This window comes from Pipistrellus hanaki (genome assembly GCF_964339955.1).
Source record: "Pipistrellus hanaki genome assembly, chromosome: 8".
Taxonomy (NCBI): domain Eukaryota; kingdom Metazoa; phylum Chordata; class Mammalia; order Chiroptera; family Vespertilionidae; genus Pipistrellus; species Pipistrellus hanaki.
Genome location: NC_140510.1, coordinates 58,940,074 through 58,962,858, shown reverse-complemented (window position 1 = coordinate 58,962,858; position 22,785 = coordinate 58,940,074). Strand labels below are relative to the sequence as shown.

The following is a 22,785-nucleotide window of genomic DNA, read 5'->3' as shown; positions in this document are numbered from 1 at the left end:
GACAAAAGCTTTTAACAATATCAGTTTGACTTCATGAAAACACAATTGCTGGAGTCTAAAGGAAAGCTGTCTGGTTCTAGTCGCCAGGACAGAATTCCTGAAGAAAGTTAACATTACACAGTAGTCATGGCTTTAACAGGACACGTGTATCATTGTCTCTTCTGCTTGGCCCCTCATTCATTTCCTCTCTAAAACTGACCGAAGTAGAAAACTCTTTAAAACCTCTTATCCTTCCTATTACGGTCAGTTTTAGAGAGGAAATAGGTACCTGTCTTCCCTTTACTCACTATCACACTTTTTTCTCTCTGTCTTGTCCACAGGCAACTGGCTAAGAGTCTTGGGCAGGCTGGTGAAATTGAGCCTGAAACAGAAGGAATACTAACAGAGTATGGTGTGGATTTCTCTGATTTCTCTTCAGAAGTTTTAGAATGTCTTCCTCAAAACCTGCCCTGGACAATACCACCAGAGGAATTCAGCAAGAGAAGAGATTTAAGGTAAATATCTGAAGCTCTTTAAGAAAAACATGTTTCTACCTTTTTGCATTCTCTCTTAACTTTCCTAGGAGCTGGGCTCAGATGTTTCCATCTTCCATTAACATTCAAGTTCAGTTCAGTTGACAATTAAATGCTCTGTACCAGAGGTTGTCAGATTGTGTCCCACCAGCTAAGTCTATCCCACTGCTTATTTATGTATAGCCCATGAGCTAAGAATGATTTTATATTTTTAAATTATTATAAAAATCAAAACAAGAATAATTTTTAATGATTATTCTGTGAAATTCAAATTTCAGCATACATAAAGTTGCATTGGAACACAACCACGCTTGTTCAGTTATGCATTGTCTCTGGGTGTATTTTCACACTAAAATAGCAGAGTTGAATAATTGCAACAGAGGCTTATGGCCTGCAAAGACTAATAGATTTATTCTCTGGCCCTTTTTAGAAAAAGTGTGTTAACCCCTACTCTAGATCATCCAGATTTCAAAGGGTCCAGTTGTCATCTTGCTTTCTCATTGCTCTGCCCCATAAGTCTGGTCGAATGAAGACAGTGTTATCTGGTTAGAAGTGCCTTCCTTTAAGTGGGCCTCTTCAGGCACAGAGCAAAGGATTCAAGACTCTGTGCTTGGAGCTTCATTTTAAAGCTTTACTTTTAGGTCTGGAATTTGTTGGAAAGTACTTTTGTGGTATTTTTATAACAACATCTTCTTTGAAGATGTTTCTTCATTGTGGGATGTTAGTTCTTTTCTGATATTTCTCTTTAGAATTTGGTTTCAGTACTGGCATTCATTTTGGATGCCACATGGAGATAGTTAGAACCAAGAAACTTTTCATACAACCCACTGAGGCTGTGGAAGGTTTTTTGCTAAGGTCATCCCATGTCAGAGTCTTTTCCACCACACTCGCTCACTTCATGCAGCTGAACTTATGATACCTTTAGCTCTTGGTGCCCATTCCTCCACCTACTTTGAGAATCCTCCTTCTGTGTCCCCTTTTGCTATTGTATCTTTTAGGAATTTACTGCCTTTTTCCCTTTTCTTGCTTAAGTTAGGCAAGGAAAAGATGACAGTACTAGTATGTCCCTTTTCTTACTTGTTATTAGTTCTGGTGGAACTCATTATTTTTGAAGTCCATTAACTGAAATTGTCCTGACTTTCAGCAGTAACCACTACTGTGGAACTCTTGCTGTCCCGTTATCTCATCTCAGGGGCTTTGAGATCTTGGGCCCAGACCTTGCTTTCTTTCAATCTTTATTTACTCAGCTACAAATTGATAGGATTGTTTTCTGAGATATTTTTCTAAATCTAGGAATCTATAAAAAAATTGATAAGTCAGAATGAATGGCTGAACTTTATTGTTTGAAATATAAATTACTATAGCCATTCTGTAGTTGCCATCAATGTTTTAAATGTACTCCACTTCTAGGAATCCTACTCAAAGAAGTATATAAGGATACATGTTTATTGTTGTAAAGGTAACACCGCTAATGACTATGCCATGTCAGTAAGATAGCATTCCCTACAGCTGTAAAAAAGGAGCTAAATCCATATGCACTGTCCTAAAACAATGGCTGTTACAGATTGTGAGGGAAAAGAAGCAATTCAGAACAATATGAATGAGTCTATTTTTTTTATATAGTTAAATAATACAAAAACGATATAAATGTATATGCATCCATATATGTATACACATAAAAATATATATACATTAAAAATTCCTGGAAGGAGCCGAGACCGGTTTGGCTCAATGGATAGAGCATCGGCTTGGGGACTGAAGGGACCCGGGTTCGATTCTGGTCAGGGGCATGTACCTTGGTTGCGGGCATGTCCCCAGTAGGGGGTGTGCAGGAGGCAGCTGATCGATGACTCTCTCTCATCGATGTTTCTGGCTTTCTATCTCTCTCCCTTCCTCTCTGTACAAAATCAATAAAATATATTTAAAAAAAATTCCTGGAAGGAAATCCAGACCTTTTTCTGTGGTTATTGACAGTGATTGGCATGTGTATACTCAGTAGAGTAGTAGGAGGTAGGGAGGCAATATTTTACTTTTTATTTTATAAATGTTTCTATTATTTAAATTATTTTAAAATAACTTTTATAACTATTAAAATTATAAATTAGACTATCAGAAAAGAGAAGTATTCAATCATTTCTAGTCTTACTCCTAGCCTATCCTATATAATAAAAGGCTAAAATGCAAATTGTCCCCTCAGGAGTTTGACTGGGAGTTCCATTGCTTGCTATGATGTGTGCTGACCACAGTGGGTGGTGTGGAACTTGGTGGGTGACCAGTAGCGGTGGTGGTGGTGGTGGTGGTGGTGGTGGCTGCAGGGCGCTGAGGGAGCGGTGAAGCGCTGAGGGAGCATGGGAAGGAGGAATGGGGGAGGCAGGGAGATGGGAAACCTGATAGGCCTCGATTGCCAGCCTGGCCTAGAAACCCTACCCATGCACGAATTTCGTGCACTGGGCCTCTAATAGATAAGTAATAAGGCACTTCAATAATCATAGAGCCCAGTGTTGCTCTCAGCCCCCTCTCTTGTCTCCACCTTGCCTTTTTCTTTGTTCCCCATTGCCTTTGGTAGACCATAGAATAGGAGGCCTTCCTTTGCCGAAAGGCTCTGTTAAAATATACCAATGTGTTTTGCAAAGGGCTTTAAAGATACAAGGGGCTTATGGAATGTTGTCTGCTATTAGCATAGTAACAGGGATTTTTAAAAAATAACTTTAACCTCCAAACACTTTTTCCCTGCCTATTATCTCTAGGATTATGTTTCTCAAATTCAAATCTGATTTTTTTCTTTTTACTCCTTTGGCCTAAAATCTTTTAACTGCTTCTTGATGTCCTGAAGTAGTAATCTCTGGCCGAAACCGGTTTGGCTCAGTAGATAGAGCATCAGCTTGGGGACTGAAGGGTCCTGGGTTCGATTCTGGTCAAGGGCATGTACCTTGGTTGCATATCTCCAGTAGGGGGTGTGCAAGAGGCAGCTGATTGATGACTCTCCCTCATCGATGTTTCTAACTCTCTATCTCTCTCCCTTCCTCTCTGTACAAAATCAATAAAAATATATTTAAAAAAAAAATAATAAAGTATAATAGTAATCTCTGAACTTTGTTTAACATACATTCCAATAATGTATGTCTCTTGTAAAATTACAAATGTACTTACTTTACTAATTTATTATGTGTATTGTAAATTTACATAAAAGTAGAAAAGTGAGAATGAACTAAATTTTAGAATAATTTCATTGTAAAGGTATAAAAAACTTCATATTAATTTTACTTTTGATAGAAGTAATATGATTGAATATTCGTTTTTTAAAATGTTGCTTTAACAACTTATGATATGGATATGCAAAGGTCTAATTATAGGTTCTGTAAATTTGGTACTTATTTTTGCTTTTAATGGTTATCATAACGGAAAAAGATACCTGAATTTACTAAATTATAGTACTAATTTTTCATTCTATTCACTGATTATATTCAGATTCATTTTGCAATCCAGCTAATAAATTTCCATCTTTCATGTCAATTCTTGTGGACTAATTGAAAGGTGCTGCATTTAAAATTTTTTTAAAAAAAATGTGTTCTTAATCCTTGATTATTTTTTAGTTGGCATCTTTAAAAACCAGTTAGAAAATTCTGTTAGGATATTTAAGTGTATAGGTATAAGTAGTTTTTTTTTTTTTTTCTTTCTGTTTTTGTTAATCCTCACCCATGGATACTTTTATTTTCATTGATTTTTGTAGAGAGTGGGAGAGTAGAGAAGGAGAGAGAGACAGAGCGATATGATAGAGACACATAGATTGGTTGCTTCCCACATGCACCTCAGCCAGGGCTGGGGATCAAACCTATAACCCCATGACTGGGAATCAAACCTGCAACACTGTGGTGGGTGGGCAATGCTCTAACCACTGAGCATGCCAGCTAGGGCTAGCTACGAGTAGTTTTATAGTTTATATACTAAGATCATTTTAGGTTCCCAAACTGTATAACAATAGAAACATTTAAAGATATCCATTTTTAAACTTTTATCTTTTAACACTTGATTTCCTGTTTTATTTTGTTTAAAAAGAAATAACTATTTTTCCTCATTGTTAAAATGTCAACTTTACCTTGAAGGGACAGATTAAGTGTGTTTAATTTTGTCTAAGTATCTGCTTAGTAGCATATGATTGACAGTCATTGTTTTGAAATCATAATATGACTGATTATGAATTTCTATTAGGAGGAGATATGTTAACTCTGCTATTTTCCTGATATTGGTAGTATTGGTATTATTGTTAGTTTAGTGTTCATTTAATCTGTGGATCTTTGCAATAATCATTTTTAGCCACTTTTCTATTTTGTGAAGATTAGTTTAGCTAACTAGATAATTTTTATAAATACCCACTGATGGCTGAAAGCGTAGAATCTTATGGGATTGCCAATGTCATTGCCTTGGTGTTCTGAAGTACTGACTTTCATCTGTACACGTCACCACCTCACCCACACACCTTGTGAGGATGCCAGGTGGTTATATTGTCATGGTTAAGTTTTTATTTTATTTTATAATAAAAAACAAAGAGAGAGAAAAAAGCAAACAAAAAACAAAGAGAAGTCCATAGTATGCTAAAGTATTTGGATCTGATTAATTTCCCCCTTCTTTTTGTACTGGTTTTGTAATAGATTTATTCAGTTTTTAAACTAACAAATATTTACAGAACAGTGGGGAATCAATAATGAACAAATACAGGTCTGGTCTCTGTTCCCATGGAATTCTCAGTCATTGCAGAAGGGCATGAGTTAGATGTATTAAACAGGCCCTAGCCAGTTTTGCTCAGTGATTAGTTATAGAGTATTGGCCTGCAGACTGTTGCAGGTTCAGTCCGCATCCACAGGAGTCAACCAATCAATGTGTATCTCTCCATCGATGTTTCTCTTTCTGTATCTCTCACTCCCTTTCTACTCTCTCTAAAAATCAATGGAAAAATTATACTTGGGTGAGGATTAACAACAACAAAAAAGTGTCTTAAACAATAGTCAAATATGGATTTGTAATGGAGGAGAAAGGTACTTGATATAAGGAGAGAGGTATTTGATACAAAGATTTATGTTTAGAGGTTCAGAACCTTCACTAAGTTTTTATGAATATTAATTTCCCCAGGAATGTCAAGAGGGCTAAGAATGAGTTCCAGTGCATGCTAAAAACATATGCTATGATTAATTCATAGTCCATAAATTCCTAAATAAAACTTTCTATGTCTTCCCTTTTCTTCTTTCTTCTCTCTTGTATACATTTATTTACATGTATTATTATATATGTATATATATATATCAATACTAGAGGCCTGGTGCATGAAATTTGTGCACTGCGGGGGACTGGCACCCTCAGCCCAGCCTGCACCCTCTCCAATCTGGGACCCCTCAGGGATCAGGCCTAAATGGGCAGTTGGACATTCCTGTCACAATCCAAGACTGCGGGCTCCCAACTGCTCGCCTGCCTGCCTGATTTCTCCTAACCACTTCTGCCTGCCAGCCTGATCACCCCCTAACCACTCCCCTGCCAGCCTAATTGACACCTAACTGCTGGCCCAATTGCCCCCAACTGCCTTCCCCTGCTAGCCCAATTGCCCCCAACTGCCCTCCCCTACTAGCCCAATTGCCCCTAACTGCCCTCCCCTGCTGGCCATCTTGTGTGAGGGCGTGACAGTCAATTTCCATATTACCTCTTTATTATATAGGATGCCACGTAATAAATTAGTCACTAGAAGTACATAGACAAGTAAGGCCCAGCCTTTATTCTTCAAGACTGTACTGTTTCTCGGGGATACAGATTTATACTCAGATAAATTACAGCAGAGTATGTCAAATGCTATAATGTCTGTGTGAGCAAGCTGTGGGTCACTCATTGGTGCTTGAGCTGAGATCTGAGAAATGAGCAGGCACAGTGAGAACTAGAAGGACTAAAGTAGCTTTCATTTTCTTGATAAGTTATGGCTGCAGAAAAGGTGACATGTTCCCCAAGACTCCCAGATCCTTCTATAACAGGGTTCACAACTCCTATGGTTCTGATAGCTTTTTGACCCCCTCTGCTGGGCCGCCTTGCCATGGAGCCAGCAGTGTTACTCTGGCTCTAACTAGGTAAGGACTTCAACATACCCGTTTAGGTTTGGTATTTGAACAATTATATTTGGAACAGAAAAGTTCCATCAATCTTTAAACCTCATAATCCAATTATGTCAGTAAAATTCCAGTTTTTTAGTCCAATGGAATTGGGGTAATATTTTGCAAACTGAAGTTGAGAGAAATAGTGTTTATTTTGAAAAGAAAAATGGTTGGTTAGCAATTTTCAAGAAGTGAGGCTGGTGTGAACTGCTAGGGGCGATCTGGCCCTTCTGATTAGGAGCACCATTTTTTAGGACCTGCAGAATCTCTGTTTATCTTGCCTAGACCTGAAGCTCTCTTTAGCAGGGCATCTGAGGTAAGAAAAAAAAAAAAAAAAAGCAACACCAATAGTGCAAGCCTTTGGAGATCTGGAGAAGAATGTATCCAAGGAAACTGCTTACAGGGGGTTGCACCAGAAGCCCAAGAAACCCCAAAGTTATTTCTGAGACTGGCTCCAGTTATTTCCAATTTCATTGATATTGTTTTGTTTCCTTTGTTGCTAAACGAATAGGAAACCAAAGCTTAAAAGCTCAATTGAAGTGGAAAATGAAAACCTAAATATTGGAGGGGAAAATACCACGCTAAACTGATTTTTATGTTTTTCCTATAGTTAGTAATATTGCAGAAGCTTGGGTCACATCACTTTTTAGTAAAACTATGAGTTTCATTGAAGTGGAGGTGGTTTCTATAGTATTTCACAGGAGAACTTGTGGGTATCTATTTCTTTACTATTTCCTCAATAAAAGGAAGCCCAGTGACCTCCACTGGACCATTACAAATGTGAAACTTGGCTCTTAAAATTGCTTGCTCTAAATTTTCCAATTGCTTTCTTTTTTCCCCATTTAATGTCGTTCTGCCAACTAGTGATTTTATTATTATAAACAGGACATTGTATTCACTTTTAAGAAGAAATATGAAGCTGGAGGTAAAATTACAAACTGTAGCTTCTCAGCTGCCAAAATAGAAAACAATGAGCTAAAAATACTGAGCACAGAAAGGGTGTTGTGGTAAGAAATATTGAAATATCTTCAAGATGGAACTGTTCCAAATAGACAGAAATTTCCTCTCACTCCAGGTAAAACCAACCTTGAAATAGCAACTTGAAAGTAGAGACATATAATACTAACCTCTTTCAGGTCAATCCTTTTTGTGGGAAAACTTTCAAATACAACTAACATTAAGTGACTAATAATCTTGCTGTTTATCAGGAAGCCCAGTGTGATTAAATTGCCATTAGAAAAGGTTCTCCTGGTAAGGAAGTGTGGCAGCATAGAAGGAGCACTAGAAGTCAGTCCTTCCTCTCCCAGGGACTAATTGAGTAACTCTAGGCAAACGAGTTAAACTTGGGAAGACAGACAGAGAGAACAATTTCATCTTTTGTGCAATGGATTAGTTGACCAGGTTAGGATTTCCCAAAAAAGTATTGATAGAGTACAGTTTCTTTTGGTATTAAAGTAATAGGTATTAAGAAGAAAGGGGGGCCAAGACCGGTTTGGCTCAATGGATAGAGCGTCGGCTTGGGGACTGAAAGGTCCCAGGTTCGATTCCGGTCAAGGGCATGTACCTTGGTTGCGGGCATATCCCCAGTAGGGGGTATGCAAGAGGCAGCTGATCGATGACTCTCTCTCATCTATGTTTCTAGCTTTCTATCTCTCTCCCTTCCTCTCTGTACAAAATCAATAAAATATATTAAAAAAAAAAAAAGAAGAAGAAGAAAGGGGGGTCTATAGCCAAGTATTTTTGGAAATCAGTGGGTTAATAGATTTCTTAGAACTTTTTCTCATAGACCATCTCATGGAAGTGTAATGCTCCTTAGAATACACTTTGAAATTGCTAAACTAAATATTTCAAAATGTACTAGCTCTAATAGTTTTTTTTGTGGATGCCTTAGGACTTTCTATATTTAGATTATCATCTGCCTATTTATTTCCTTTTCTTATCCAATTGCTCTGGCTAGAACCTTTAGTACAAAGTTGAATAGGAGTAGCAGCAGTGGATCTCCTTGTATTGTTCTTGATACAAGGGGGGAAACTATTCAGACTTACACCATTAATTATAATGTGAGCTGTGGGGGTTTTTGAGGATGCTTTCTATCAAGGTACAGGCAATTCCTTATATTTCTATTTTTTTGAGTATTTCTCATGAATATTACTAGATTTTGTGAAGTGGTTTATCTATGTGATTTTTGTTCTCGATTAATATATTTCATTGATTGACTTTTATATTTTGAACCAACCTTGCATTCCTGTGTTAAATCTTATATGATGTATAATCCTTTTTATGTTGCTAGATTTGGCTTGCTAGTGTCCTGTTGGGGATTTTTGCATCTATATTTCTAAGGAATCATTTTCTTTTGATATCTTTATTTGGTTTTTGAGGATAATGCTGACCCTACAGAATAAGTTTTAGAAGAGTTTATAAAGAATTGGTGTTAATTCCTCTTTAAATGTTGGGTAGAATTTACCAATGTAGTCATCTGGCCCTGTGCTTTTCTTTATGGAAAAATTTTAATTATTAATTTAATTTCTTTACATGTTATAGGTCTATTGAACTTTTCTGTTTCTTCTTAAATCAGTTTCAGAAAGTTTATAATCTTTCTATGAATTTGTCCTTTTTATTGGTTAGCTAATTCATGGTTTTCCTTTCTGTGGTTTCAGTTACCCATCGTCAGCTGTGGCCTGAAAATATTAAATGGATAATTCCAGAAATAAATAATTCAAAAATTTAAAATTTCACACCATTCTGAGTAGTTTAATGAAATCTCAGACCATCCAACCATAGATGTGAATCATCCCTTTGTCCAGCATGCCCATGCTGTATATGCTACCTGCTTGTTAGTTCCTTAGTAGCCATCTCGGTTATCATATCAAATGCTGTGGTATCACAATGCTTGTGTTCAAGTAACCCTTATTTTACTTAATGGCCCTAATTATAGGAATAGTGAGTTAGATGTGCGAAATACGCCAAATACACAATACAGATATGCCAAAGAGAAGACATAAAGTGCTTCCTTTAAGTGAAAATCAAAGTTCTAATTTAATAAGGAAAGAAAATAAATGTTTGCTGAGGTTGCTAAAATCCACAATAAGAAAGATTCTTCTATTTGAGAAATTGTAAAGAATGAAAACGAAATTTGTGCTAGTTTGTAAAGAGAGAGCTATCCATATTCACATAATTTTTATTATAGTACTAGTAGCCTGGTGCATGAAATTTGTGTACGGTGGTGGTGGGTGTCCCTCAGCCTGGCCTGCACCCTCTCCAATCTGGGACTCCTTGGACATCCCTCTCACAATCTGGGACTACTGGCTCCTAACCACTCACCTGCCTGATTGCCCCTAACCACTCTATCTGCTGGCCTGCTTGCCCCCAACTGACCCCTCCCCCCACCCCCTGCCAGCCTGCTTGCCCTCAACTGCCCCCCCTGCCAGGCTGCTTTCCCCAACTGTCCCCCCCAGCCAGCCTGCTCACCCCCAATGTACCCCCCACCACCAGCCTGATCACCCACAACTGCCCTTCCCTCTTGGCCCCTGTCTGCCTCTACCTGGGCCCCACCACCATGGCTGGGTCCAGAAGAACATCTGGAAGGTCTCTCTAATTAGCATATTACCCTTTTTTTAAAGGGGTAATGGGTCTCTGCTGGGGAGGCGTGGCCAGCCTAGGTGAGGGGCTGAGGGCTGTTTTCAGGCTGCCCATGCCCCCCACTGGGGCCCTTACCCCATAGGGCTGTGGCCAGCCTGGATAAAGGGCTGAGGGCAGTTTTTAGGCTGGCCACACACCCCAGTGGGGACCCTCACCCTGATGGTGGTCTGGCCAGCATGGGTGAGGAGCTGAGGGCCATTTGCAGGCCCTTTCTTTGGTGGCCGGCCTGGGCAACCCAAACCTCCTGCGCGCTCATGCCAGCTCTGTGGCTGCCACCCACAGGCCCCTCCTTCAGGAAGCTTGGATTCCCCTGTTGCTGGGGGGACCCAAGCCTGCTCCCTGCTCTGACAGGCTCCATGGCTGCTGCCATCTTTGTCCTGCTATTTTGCATATTCCCTCCTGAGCATCACGGAGTGATGGTAAATTACCGTATTTCTCTCTTATTAGTACAGATATTGTACTTGTTCTATTTTACTATTATTGTCATTAACCTCACATGATGCCTAATTTATAAATTAAACTTTATCATAGTTATGTATATATAGAAAAAGTAAGGATTCAATAATATTCACACTTTCAGGCATCCACTGAGGGTCTTAGAATGTATCCCTCTGTGGATAAATGGCTACTGGTACTCCTGTAATTTAAGTCATCTCTCTTTTCTCTTGGTCATTCTAATTAAAGGTTTGTCAATGTTGTTGATCTTTTCACATAGCCAAATTTTGGGTTTATTTTATCTCCTATTTTTCTATTCTCTCTTTCATTTATTTTTGCTTTGATTTTTTTTATTTCCTTCTTCTGCTTTCTTGAGTTTAATTTTGCTCTTCTTTTGTTATTTTCTTAAGTTAGAAGGTTATGTTATTGAGTTCTGATCTTTCTACTTTTCTATATAGGTATTTACAACTATAAATTTACCTCCAAGCACTGTTTTGGTTGTACCCCAAAAGTTTTGGTAGGTTGTGTTTTTGTTTTCATTCACCTAAAAATATTTTATAATTTTCCTGTGATTTCTTCTTTGACTCACTGATTATTTAGAAGTGTCTTAATTTCCATATATGTATGAATTTCACAAGTTCCCTTTTGTTTTTATTTTCTATTTTCATTCCATTTGGAGAACATACTTTGTATGATTTTAGTCTTTTGAGATTTATTGAAACTTGTTTTATGGCCTAGGGAATGTATTATGTGCACTTGAAAAAATATGTGTTCTACTATTCTTAGATGGGATGTTCTGTAGATATCTGTTAGAATGACTTGGTTGATGTATTTTTCAAGTCTTTACTTTCCTTGTTGATCTTCTAGATGTTTTTTTCTGTGTTGAAAGTTGGGTATTACAGTAAAATAATTCAAATATTTTCATTGTCTGTTTCTCCTCAGCAAGTTTTTGCTTCATTTGGTGGCTCTGTTTTTAGGTGCATATATGTTTATAATGTTATGTCTTCTAGATGGATTGATCCTATTATCATTATAAATTATCTTTCTTTGTCTTTATAACACTTTTAATCTTGAAATCTATTTTTCTATTTAGCATCTATAGCTTTCTTTATTATTGTTTGCATGATGTATCTTATATATCGTAAAGATATATCATTCATCCTATCTAATAAAGAGGGAATATGCTAATTGACTCACATGCCATCACAAATGGCAGTGCCCACAGCCAATAAGGAGGGAGTATGCTAATTGACTGTCACACCCTCAAAGATGGCAGCACACACAGCCACAAGATGGTAGCTCCAAGTCCCCTCAGTCCCGCTGGGGCGGCAGGTGTGCGGGTCAAGTAGCGCACCTGTCTCCAGAGTTCCCCAGTCCTCTCAGCCCCCCAGATGCCCAGGATCAGTCGAGGTGCAGGCAAGCCTTGGATGGTGGCTGCCCAGTCATCCAGGGCTGGCCTGAGGCATAGACAAGCCTTGGATGGTGGCTGCCCAGCAGCCCAAGGCCACCTGAGGCTCAGGTAACCAGGGCCAGCCGAGGCTTGTGCTGTCGGCAGTGGCAGCAGCAGAGGTGTGATGGGGTGTCACCTTCCCCTGATCGCCCCTGAGAGCTCCTAGACTGTGGGAGGGGGCAGGCCAGGCTGAGGGGAAACCCCCCCCCCCTCCAGTGCATGAATTTTCATGTACCAGGACTCTAGTTGTAAATAATATAACATGGAAACTCTGAAAATCAGATCACTTTCCCAAAGTTTGTTGTTGTCACAGTTTGTTTTTGCTGCTGTTTGTGACTATCATGAACGAATTCTGTAATGTGTATTCTTTTTTTTTTTAATATATTTTATTGATTTTTTACAGAGAGGAAGGGAGAGAGATAGAGAGCTAGAAACGTCGATGAGAGAGAAACATCGACCAGCTGCCTCTTGCACACCCCCTACCGGGGATGTGCCTGCAACCAATGTACATGCCCTTGACTGGAATCGAACCTGGGACCTTTCAGTCCACAGACTGACGCTCTACCACTGAGCCAATCTGGTTTCGGCTGTAGTGTGTATTCTTTATTGTGTAAAGTTTCTGCTTGATCAGCTTTGTAATCACCTAATGAATGGACAGAGATTCTCTTAAATGCTTAGAATCAAGAGTCTCTCAGCCTTTGCTGAAGGCCTGTGTGCATGTGTTGGGGTATACCTTCAGTGCTCAGACATGCACTTTCTAACTCTGCCTTATTCTTTGCTTCATGCCTGGTCCGAGTTTCAGTGTCATTTAGTGGCGAAAACTTCACTCTTACCTGTTTTTTTTGGCGGTTAGGATGAGAGATGAAGGGCAACTTTAATTTTTAACTGTTTTGATTAGCTTTTTGTTTGCCCAACTGTTATCACCACCACTAACATCTGTGATGTTAAATAATTACTGTTTGTTTGTTTTTTCTTTTTTCTTTTTACAAACACCCTAGGTTTATAAGGCTGTTTGCACTGAGTAAGGTGTGAGTCATGTCAAATTAATGTGAATGAGGGTTTTCAGGGAAGTGCCAAGCAGGTCAAATAAAGTCAATTCCTCTGGATTGCTGTTTTTGGTGAGTTTCTAAATATGTTTTGCCCCTCCAGTGGCTGCTAAGCTGCTGGTTTTCACCATATTAGAAGGCTGTTTGTTTTCAAGGCTATTACAGAGCTTGGGAGAGAAGCATAAAGCAGTAAAAACCTTACAAAGTTCTCTGTTCTTATTGAGATTAAGCCATTTCTTGTGAATAAATGTACATCAGATCATTACAAGCCTTTAGTTAATGTCCAGAGTTATGAAAAGGTTGATTTTAACAATTCTACCAATGTTATCAATGCTTTTCAGAGATCCATACTCTCTGCCAGGCCTGCTTATGTAACTCTCAAGTCACTTCATCTTTTAATATTTATGTTGGAGATAAAATAAGACAACTTGCAGCAGAAAGTTTTGAGGAAGAAATAAGCCTCTCATTGAAGATAATGGAGAGAGGGAAAGGAAATTTAATTTGAAAATAAAAGCCAGGAGAAGTAAATAATTGTATAGGCAAATTTTTCTTAAGATTAAGAAATGTTGGATAGCTTGGCTCTCATCCTATGTAATAAAAGCCTAATATGCTAAGTGTCTGGTTGTCTGGTCATCTGTTCAACCAATAATAGTGTAATATGCTAATGATATGCTAAGGCCACTGCTCACTGACATGCACTGACGACCTGGGGCAGACTGTTGACCAGTCGACCAGTCGCTATGATGTGCACTGACCACTCGGGTGCAGACACTCCAACCAGTAGGTTAGCTTGCTGCTGGGGTCCAGCCAATTGGGACTGAGTGAGATGTGCTAGACATTCCCTGGAGCCCTTCTACGGTCACTCCCTGGCTGGCCTACCTCCTGCATCCCAGATTGTGCACAATTGGAGTCCCTCATCCTGGCCTATGCCCTCTCGCAATCTGGGACCCTTGGAGGATGTTGGAGAGCCGGTTTCGGCCTGATCCTGCTCAATGCAGGAGCTTCCCCCTGGTGGTCAGTGTGCTTCCACAGGGGAAATGCAGCTTAGCCAGAAGCTGGGCTCATGGCTGGTCTAAGCCAGCAGTCAGACATCCCCCCAGGGCTCTCAGACTATGAGAGTGCGCAGGCTGGGCTGAGGGGACCGCTTTGACCCCTCCCCTCCCACCCCGAGTGCAGGAATTTCATACACTGGGCTTCTAGTATATAAATAAAAGTGAAAAATGAAATGATAAAGTTTATTGGTAATAGGAAATGATGGAAATAAATGTCTCAGCTCCTATGCAATTTATTGTTCTGCATTCAACTCTTCATCTTGTCCCAAGCCATTTTACTCCATCAGAGTTCTGCATCTTGCCTATGCCTTGCTCTGCATTTAATTCATTTTCCAGAGCCCATCTTAACTTAAGATGTCTTCACTATCTGGCTCTGGAAGAATTAGTCATGCCCCACTCTCTTGTTCCTTGACTTTTTGTTCATACCTACATTACAGTACTTGCCTTACTGTCCTCTAATTTACCTGAATGCAATTCTGTTTTTCTGATGGATAGCAAAATTCTCAAGAACAAGGGCTAGATCTTACTTATCTTTTCATTTCTAGAAGTTAACTCAATACTTGGTATATAATAAATTTTATAGAGTAGTTACTCCTCACCTGTGAGAGATATGCTCCAAGACCCCCCAGTGGAAGCCTGAAACTATGGATAGTACCAAATCCTATATATACTGTGTTTTTTCTATTCATACACCCTATATAATAAAGAGGTAATATACAAATTGACCCTTATACCCTCATGTCACAAGATGGCCGCACACCCATCATCACAAGATGGCCTCCTCCATGTCATCTCAAGATGGCTGCCACAATATGGCTGCCCCCCATCATCACAAGATGGCCACCCCCACATCCTTACAAGATGGCCGCCTCCACATTGTCACAAGATGGCTGGCAGGGGAGGGCAGTTGGGGGTGACCAGGACTGCAGGGGAGGGCAGTTGGGGTGGACTAGAGTAACAATAATCTTATATAATAAAAGTGCAATATGCAAATAGACCAAACATCAGAACAACCGAAAAGCCTAACAAAGCATAATATGCTAATGATATGTTAAGGCTGCTCAACTGCTTTTTATGATGTGCACTTACCACCAGGAGGCAGACAGTCGGCTGGTCAACCAGTCACTATGATGTGCACTGACCACCGGGGGTAGATGTTCCGACTGGTAGGTTAGCTTGCTGCTGGGATCCGGCCTATTAGGACTGAGCAAGATGGGCCAGAAACTCCCTGGAGCACTTCTGCGGTCCCTCCCTGGCCCAATTGTGCACCAGTGGGGTCTCTTAGCCTGGCCTGCACTCTCTCGCAATTCAGGACCCCTTGGGGCATGTTGAAGAGCCAGTTTCAGTCAGATCCCACAGGCCACTACCCTTGAGAGGATGCCAGATGCAGGGCTCATGGCTGGCAAGCAGAGCGCTGCTGTGGCAGCGCAAGCCACTCCTGATCGGGAGTGATTGGGGGTGAGGCTGTGGCAGGACAGTGGGGCCGGGATGAGCCGGAGCAATAGGTAGGAGCTGCAGATGGCGTTGGACTGAGGGTTTCGGCTTGATCCTTGTAGGCCACCCAGAGGAACCCCACCCATGCATAAATTCATGCACCAGGCCTCTAATTAATAATAGAACTGTTATAGCAATATATTATAATAACAAAAGTTATATGGATATTGTTTCTCTCTGATAACCAATTTGATAATCTAGACCAGTGGTCGGCAAACTCATTAGTCAACAGAGCCAAATATCAACAGTACAACAATTGAAATTTTTTTTGAGAGCCAAATTTTTTAAACTTAAACTTCTTCTAATGCCACTTCTTCAAAATAGACTCACCCAGGCTGTGGTATTTTGTGGAAGAGCCATACTTAAGGAGCCAAAGAGTTGCATGTGACTGACTTGTGAGCTGCAGTTTGCCGACTACGGATCTAGATGGCTACTAAGTGACTAACGGGGAGCGTATACAGTATGTTTGCATTGGATTGGACAAATGAATGTTTCTCGTCCAGGTGGGACAGAGCAGGATAGCAAGAAGCTACTGCTACTCAGAAGAGTATGCAATTTAAAACGTATGAATCGTTTATTTCTGGAAAATTTCATTTTATATTTTTGGGCCACAGGTGACTGGACCAAGGGTGACTGGAACCATGGAAAATGAAACTGTGGATAAGAAAGGACTACCATATGCAAATAAACATGTATAGGATAAAAGAAGGGAGAAAAAAGAAAAAGACAAAGAAGTTTAGAAATTTGCAGAACATGAATTAATTTATTCAATATAATGTATTTTTAAGCAGGTGCTGAGGTTAATTCTCATTTCTTTGTAATATTCCTAGAAAAATGAATGTAGATAAAATGCAATTCAGTGCCTTTAAAGTGGTTGCTGTGTAATATAAAAATTAGGTAGGAAAACATATTAAAGAATAAAATATTAAAATTAATAAAATGAGGTATAACTTCTTATGACAAATCTAGGGGATACCCACTTCTTTTGGGCTTTCCAGCTGAAAACATGTAGATAACACAATAAATAAGCATGGTAAGATTCTTTCAAAAAAGAAGACAGGACTGCGTAGGGGTCTCAGGACTTGAGAAACAACATGTCAGTGGTTCCCCTGAGTTTCCTTATTGCCTCCCATATAGCTCAGACAGGGTGCTTTAGAAGTTGCCAACCTGGAATGGCCAAAAGGCACAGGAAAAATAATCTCCAAGAGAAATTTTTTTTTGTCTATCCAAAAGACCAGGGAAAGGGTGGTCTAACAATAAGAAACCCTTTTGGCAATATCTGCCATACTCCAACCAAATAGTAATAGAAAAGACACACACACACCCTGTAGTTCAGTGAGGCTGAACAAGATGCCATTATTCCACACACTCTCATCCTATCCAATGAAATCAAGCAGCAATGCTCTAATTCCCCCTACCTGGTGATGTCTGTGGAGCCATGCAGTGACTTAATCTTCCATTCTGTCTGCCACGCTCCAATTCCCCCTTTGGGAGGTGTCAGCAGGTCTGAGTAGGGAGCTTATATTTCATTCCCTGCACAGCAGAAGCAAATTAAGTTCACAATGAAATATCAGTACACACCTATCAGAATGGCCAAAAACGAAAAGAAAAAGGCTAAGTTGATGAGAAGTTTCCAAGCAATATAAAATGTTGTGAGAATGCAAAGAAAGTGGGTCATTCACACACTGCTGGTGGAAATGTAAAATGGCACAGCCACTTTGGAAACCCTTGGGCAGTTTCCCAAAAAACTAAACATAACCATTATACAGCCTGGTAATTGCATTCCTGGGCATTTATCCCAGAGAAATGAACACTTACAGTTCACACAAAAACTATACAAATTTTCATAGCAGGTTTATTTATAACAGCCCCAACTGGAAACAACCCAAATGACCTTCAATGGGTGAATGGTTAAACAAACTGTGGTACATCCATATCATGATTGATATCAACAGTAAAAGGGCCCTATCTAGTTTGGCTCCATGGATGGAGCATCAGCCTGAAGACTGAAGAGACCTGGGTTCGATTCCGGTCAAGGGCACATGCCCAGGTTGTGGGCTCATTCCCCAGTAAGGGGTGTGCAGGAGGCAACCAATCAATGATTCTCTCTGATCATTGATATTTCAATCTCTCCCTCTCCCTCTCTCTAAAATCAATAAAAATATATTTTTTAAAAAGCATAATAAAAAGGAATGAACTATTGATACACGCAGCAACTTGAATGAATCTTCAGGATATTATGCTGAATGATAAAAGGCCAATTAGAAAGGTTATATCGGTATGATTCTATAAATATAACATTTTAAAAAGACACATTTTAGAAATGGAGGATTGATCTTTAGTTGCCAGGGATTGAGGGAAGCAAGGCAAGAAAGACTTAGATAAGATTATTATTAAAAGACAACTAGAGGATCCTTAAAAGATGATGGCTGTTTTCAGTGCCTGATTGAGGTAGTGCTTACTGAACCTATCTGTGACATTTTATAGAACTTAACTAGAGGCCTAGTGTATAAAATTTGTGCATGGGATATGTGTCCCTTAGCCCAGCCTGTATCCTCTCCAATCTGGGACCCCTTGTCTCCGGTGGGATCAGGCCTAAACAGGCAGTCAACATCCCTCTCACAACCCAGGACTGCTGGCTCCTAACTGCTCGCCTGCCTGCCTGCCTGCCTGCCTGATTGCCCCTAAGCATTTCTGCCTATCAGCCTGATCACCCTCTAACCACTCTCCTGCCAGCCTGATCACCCCTAACCACTCCCCTACCAGTCTGATTGATGCCTAACTGCTCCCCTGCCAACCAGTTGCCCCTAACTGCCCTCCCCTGCAGGCCTGCACTGCTGCCCCCTACCTCCCAACTGCCCTCCTTTGCCAGCCTTGATCATTCCTAACTCCTCTCCCCTACAGGCCTGGTTCCCCCAACTGCCCTCCCCTGCAGGTGTGGTCCCCCCAACTGCCCTCCTCTGCAGGCCTGGTCCCCCCAACTGCCCTCCCCTGCTGGCCATTTTGTGTCCACATGGGGATGGCCATCTTGTGTGTTGGAGTGCCAGTCAATTTGCATATTACCTCTTTATTATAGAAGATGAGTACAAGTAAGAATGGGAAATAAAGATCATGCGTTGTATCAATGGCAATATCCTGGTTTTGATACTGTACTATATTATATAATTTTGTTAAGTTTTTACCATTGAAAATTGGGTAAAAGGTAGATAGCATCTATTATTTTTTACCACTATAAGTTAATTGACATTTATGTCAAAATAAAACGTTCAAAACTTTTTAAAAAGGAAACAGGTGAACATAGATGAAAAAGTAGTAATTAATTTTGCGTGAGAAAGCTTTAAAGCCAGGCAATCTTTGAACTTGGCCTTGAAGGATGAATAGGATTTCCATAGGCTTTTACCTTATTATTATTATTATTATTATTTAAAAAAAAAAGAAAAAGCAACTAACACTGTTACAGATATCCTCTGAAAAGACCTCTCACTAGGGGGATATACTTGTACAGCCCTTGAACTATGTCAGTAACCTTAGGTCAAGGTGAAATTCAGGAGAATCTCAGATTGCAAGATAGAGGGCAAGAATAAAATGCTTAGCCGAAACCGGTTTGGCTCAGTGGATAGAGCGTTTGCCTGTGGATTGAGGGGTCCTGGGTTCATTTCCAGTCAAGGGAATGTATCTTGGTTGTGGGCACATTCCCAATGGGGGGTGTGCAGGAGGCAGCTGATCAATGTTTCTCTCTCATCGATGTTTCTAACTATCTTCCTTCCTCTCTGTAAAAAATCAATAAAAATATATTAAAAAACAAAACAAACAAACAAAGAATAAAATTATTGGATGGGGAAATGTGAGTGAAATCTGGATACTCAGTGCCTAGAATACCAAAAGATGTCCAAGTGGCAGTAAGAAAAATAGACCTGCACTCAGGAAAGAAGTCTGGGCTGCAGATAGCTATTTAGGTGCATACAAAGTAGGAGTCAAAGCCACCAAATTGAATGAATATACCTAATGAGCATGCGGTGTGAAAAAGAGAGAGGACCATGGTGGACTCTGAAGAGCTCCAACATTTAAAAGATGGAAGCTTCTGATGAAAAATGGAGTGGGGGCACAGAAAGGCGGTTATTACGTAGAAGAGTGAAAGAATAGGAACAGGAAAAGCTGACACCAAGTTCTAAGCAAGGGTGAGCTTCCCTGTACTCTGCTGTATCAAGGTCATTGAGGACAGAAGCCACTGCATTTAGCCATCAGGTCCTTTTCTTTTCTTTTTTTTTTTTTTTTTTTGATTCTGACCAATTGTTTCAGTGAAGTGATGGGAGCCAAAGCAGATTGGAGTCGGTTGAGGAGTAGAAGGGAGGTGGGAAAGTGGAGATACTAAGTATCAACTTCTCTTTTAAGGAGCTTTTTTCAGTGCAGAGGAGGTGAGAGGGACTTGACAGAGGTCCTGAGGATGTTTTTGAGAATGAAGAGGCTTTGAGCTTGCTGGCAGCAGTGGGGAAGGAGCCAGGGGAGGACATACACATTTTTGGACTCCTCTTCGGAAATTGCCTTCAGAGCCTAAGGCACATTTTCAGCAATGGCAAATCTTCATCTTTTAAGAGTGGCTTTGATTTTTGGAAACAGCCAAGTCAGTTTAGAGCCAAGAGTGGTAAATCAGGTGGTGATCAAGCTGGATAATACAAGTTCAAAAAAAAGTATAATTATAAAGTAGTAAAACTGATTTTCTTGTGAAGCTCATGAATTGGCTTAGAAAGTAGTTCTTAGAGAACTCCAAAAACCTTTTGAGCAGTTGTGGCATTATGTGAATAAGTGTCCAGAGTTTGTTTATAACTCAGGAAGACACTGAAGTGCATAGAAGTTCTGTTACATGTGTGTAGAAATTGGCCTTGTTATTTCATATTTACTCTAAATGTGCAAATGTAAAGTTGCCCTAAATCTTTTTGCCGGAGAGGTGACTTAGTGGAATTCCACCAAAGTTTGTATATGGGAGAATCAGGAGTTTCAAATTGTGATTGTTTAAACAGTTCTCCTGTGGTCTTACAGATGTAATTAGAATTCCTAGGATAGGAGTGTTCCCACAAGCATAATAATACTTTAAATGTGTGTTCAATTATCCTTTTCTATAGTCATATTTAATCTTTCTTTTTGAAATAGTTACTTTAAAAACATTAAATCACTAGCGTAATCTTGACTATCTGTGAGACCTGGGCTGGTGCTGGACACACAGTAGGTACTCACTGAATGTCCCTCTCCTGTCTTCTCTGCTTTGGGGCTTGACATATACCAGAGGACACACTAAAAGAAAGTAGTTCCCTAGTAGTAGTAGATAATCTCCATTAATTCTCAACCCAAAATATCCAAGATAAAGAAATTTAGCTTTGTTTTTAATGTGACAAATATACACATATCAAAATTGGTCATTTACCTAATACTTCTTTTATACTTTCTATATAGATTATCTCACTTAATTGTTTCATACTTATGTAATACTTTATTTAATCATTAAAACAGCCCTGTGCAATAACTCTATTTTATAGATGAAACTGTGGTTCAGTTATGTAGTCACTTGCCCCAGGTCTCATGTTGAGAGGAGAACAACTGGGTGTTGAATTCAGGTCTGCAGTTAGGAAGCTTTTAACTACCATCTTCCTACTCTTCACCCTCTTAAATCCACACCCTTAATAATCATTTTAAGATAATCAATCCAAAACACCAAGTGAATAAAAAACACTATACACTGCCTTCTCCGATATTAAGGAAAGAGAAATTAGAGCCTCTTCAAATCACTACTGGCCAAAAATGGTGTATAGCACTGTATTTTGTGTAATTTGAATGACTAAAGCAATCTTTTTAAAGTAGATTTGTTTTTTAAGTAGAAACTTAATATTGCTATTCTGCCATTCCTTCCCTCTACCTCCCCACACCTTAGACACTTACCGTGCCACCAGGAGTGACTGTGGGGAAGCATCGACCTAACCTCCTATTGTGGCTTGTTAATGAAAAAGCATCGAGAGCACCAGTTAGCTGTTCTAGGAAACTTTAACAGCTGTTGTATTAATTAAGACTTTTTTGGTCCCAAATAACAGAAACCACTTGAGCTCGCTTAAGCAGAAAGGATCCTGTGGTGACTGCCAAAACCCAAGGCCAGGGAACCAAGGACCAAAGTGAGACAGGAAACCCTGAAGGGTTTCTGTCTTCATCTCCACCTCTTCTACTCTCCACATCTGATCTCTTCTTCCCTTCGCTCAGACTAGCCTCTTTTCCTTCCTTCTCCTCATTGGGATGGCTGCTGCCTAACAGCACCACAGCCCCTCAGAGGGAGCCTGATTTCTCTTTCCCTCTTGTCTCTTCACATGCCTTCCTCCTTATCTCTCTCTCCCATTCTCAGTCCCAATTCGAAATTCTGGGCCCAGGTTCTGTTTGTCCTGGTTTCGGTTCCATGCTGGTTTGGGAGAGGAATCGTCAAGACAGGTAACAGTCTACAACAACTGTGTTCACTGGTTCTTTTTCTATTCCATGAGTTTGAAAATTTTAAATTATCCTGGTATCACAAGGCTGAAATATAAGAAGTAGGTTTTAGAGACAAATTTGGTTTGAATCCCCACTCCCTCTGCCATTTACTAGGTATACATTCTTGGGCGAGTTACTTAACTCCTCTGAGCCTTACTTTGTCCTTCAAAGAAAATAAAGCCTAGAAGAGATGATGAGTCTACATGAATCACTAAATCAGGACATTTAGCAGAACTGGTTTGTTAAGGGCCCATGTTAATGAAGACATCATCTTAAGAAGGGAAGAATAGTTTGAAGTCAGAGCATGGAGGATTCTGAATGCCAAGCTGATGACTGTTGTGTCAGGATAGCTGGAAGCTAGTGAAGGTTTTTGAGAAAGAAGCATAATTAATGCTATGTTTTAGGAACTTCATCCTGGTAGCCAAATGCTGACGAATCTGAAAGGCAGGCAAGAAGGAGAGAAGACGGGAGTCCAGTTGGCAAGAGCTTCTGTAGGAAAAGAGGGTGGGGTTATGAGTTCAGGAT

At 40.0% G+C, this 22,785-nt stretch overlaps 1 protein-coding gene across 5 annotated transcripts in view; it reads left to right on the top strand.

Moving 5' to 3' along the window:
• Nucleotides 1-22,785, top strand: part of DIS3L2 (DIS3 like 3'-5' exoribonuclease 2) — a 283,427-nt gene that overhangs the window by 115,673 nt on the left and 144,969 nt on the right. For all 5 annotated transcript variants that reach the window (XM_084891776.1, XM_084891777.1, XM_084891774.1 and 2 more), the window contains one exon: nucleotides 321-494. In XM_084891776.1, the coding sequence (XP_084747902.1) occupies nucleotides 321-494 (174 nt within the window). The remainder of the gene's footprint in view (nucleotides 1-320; nucleotides 495-22,785) is intronic.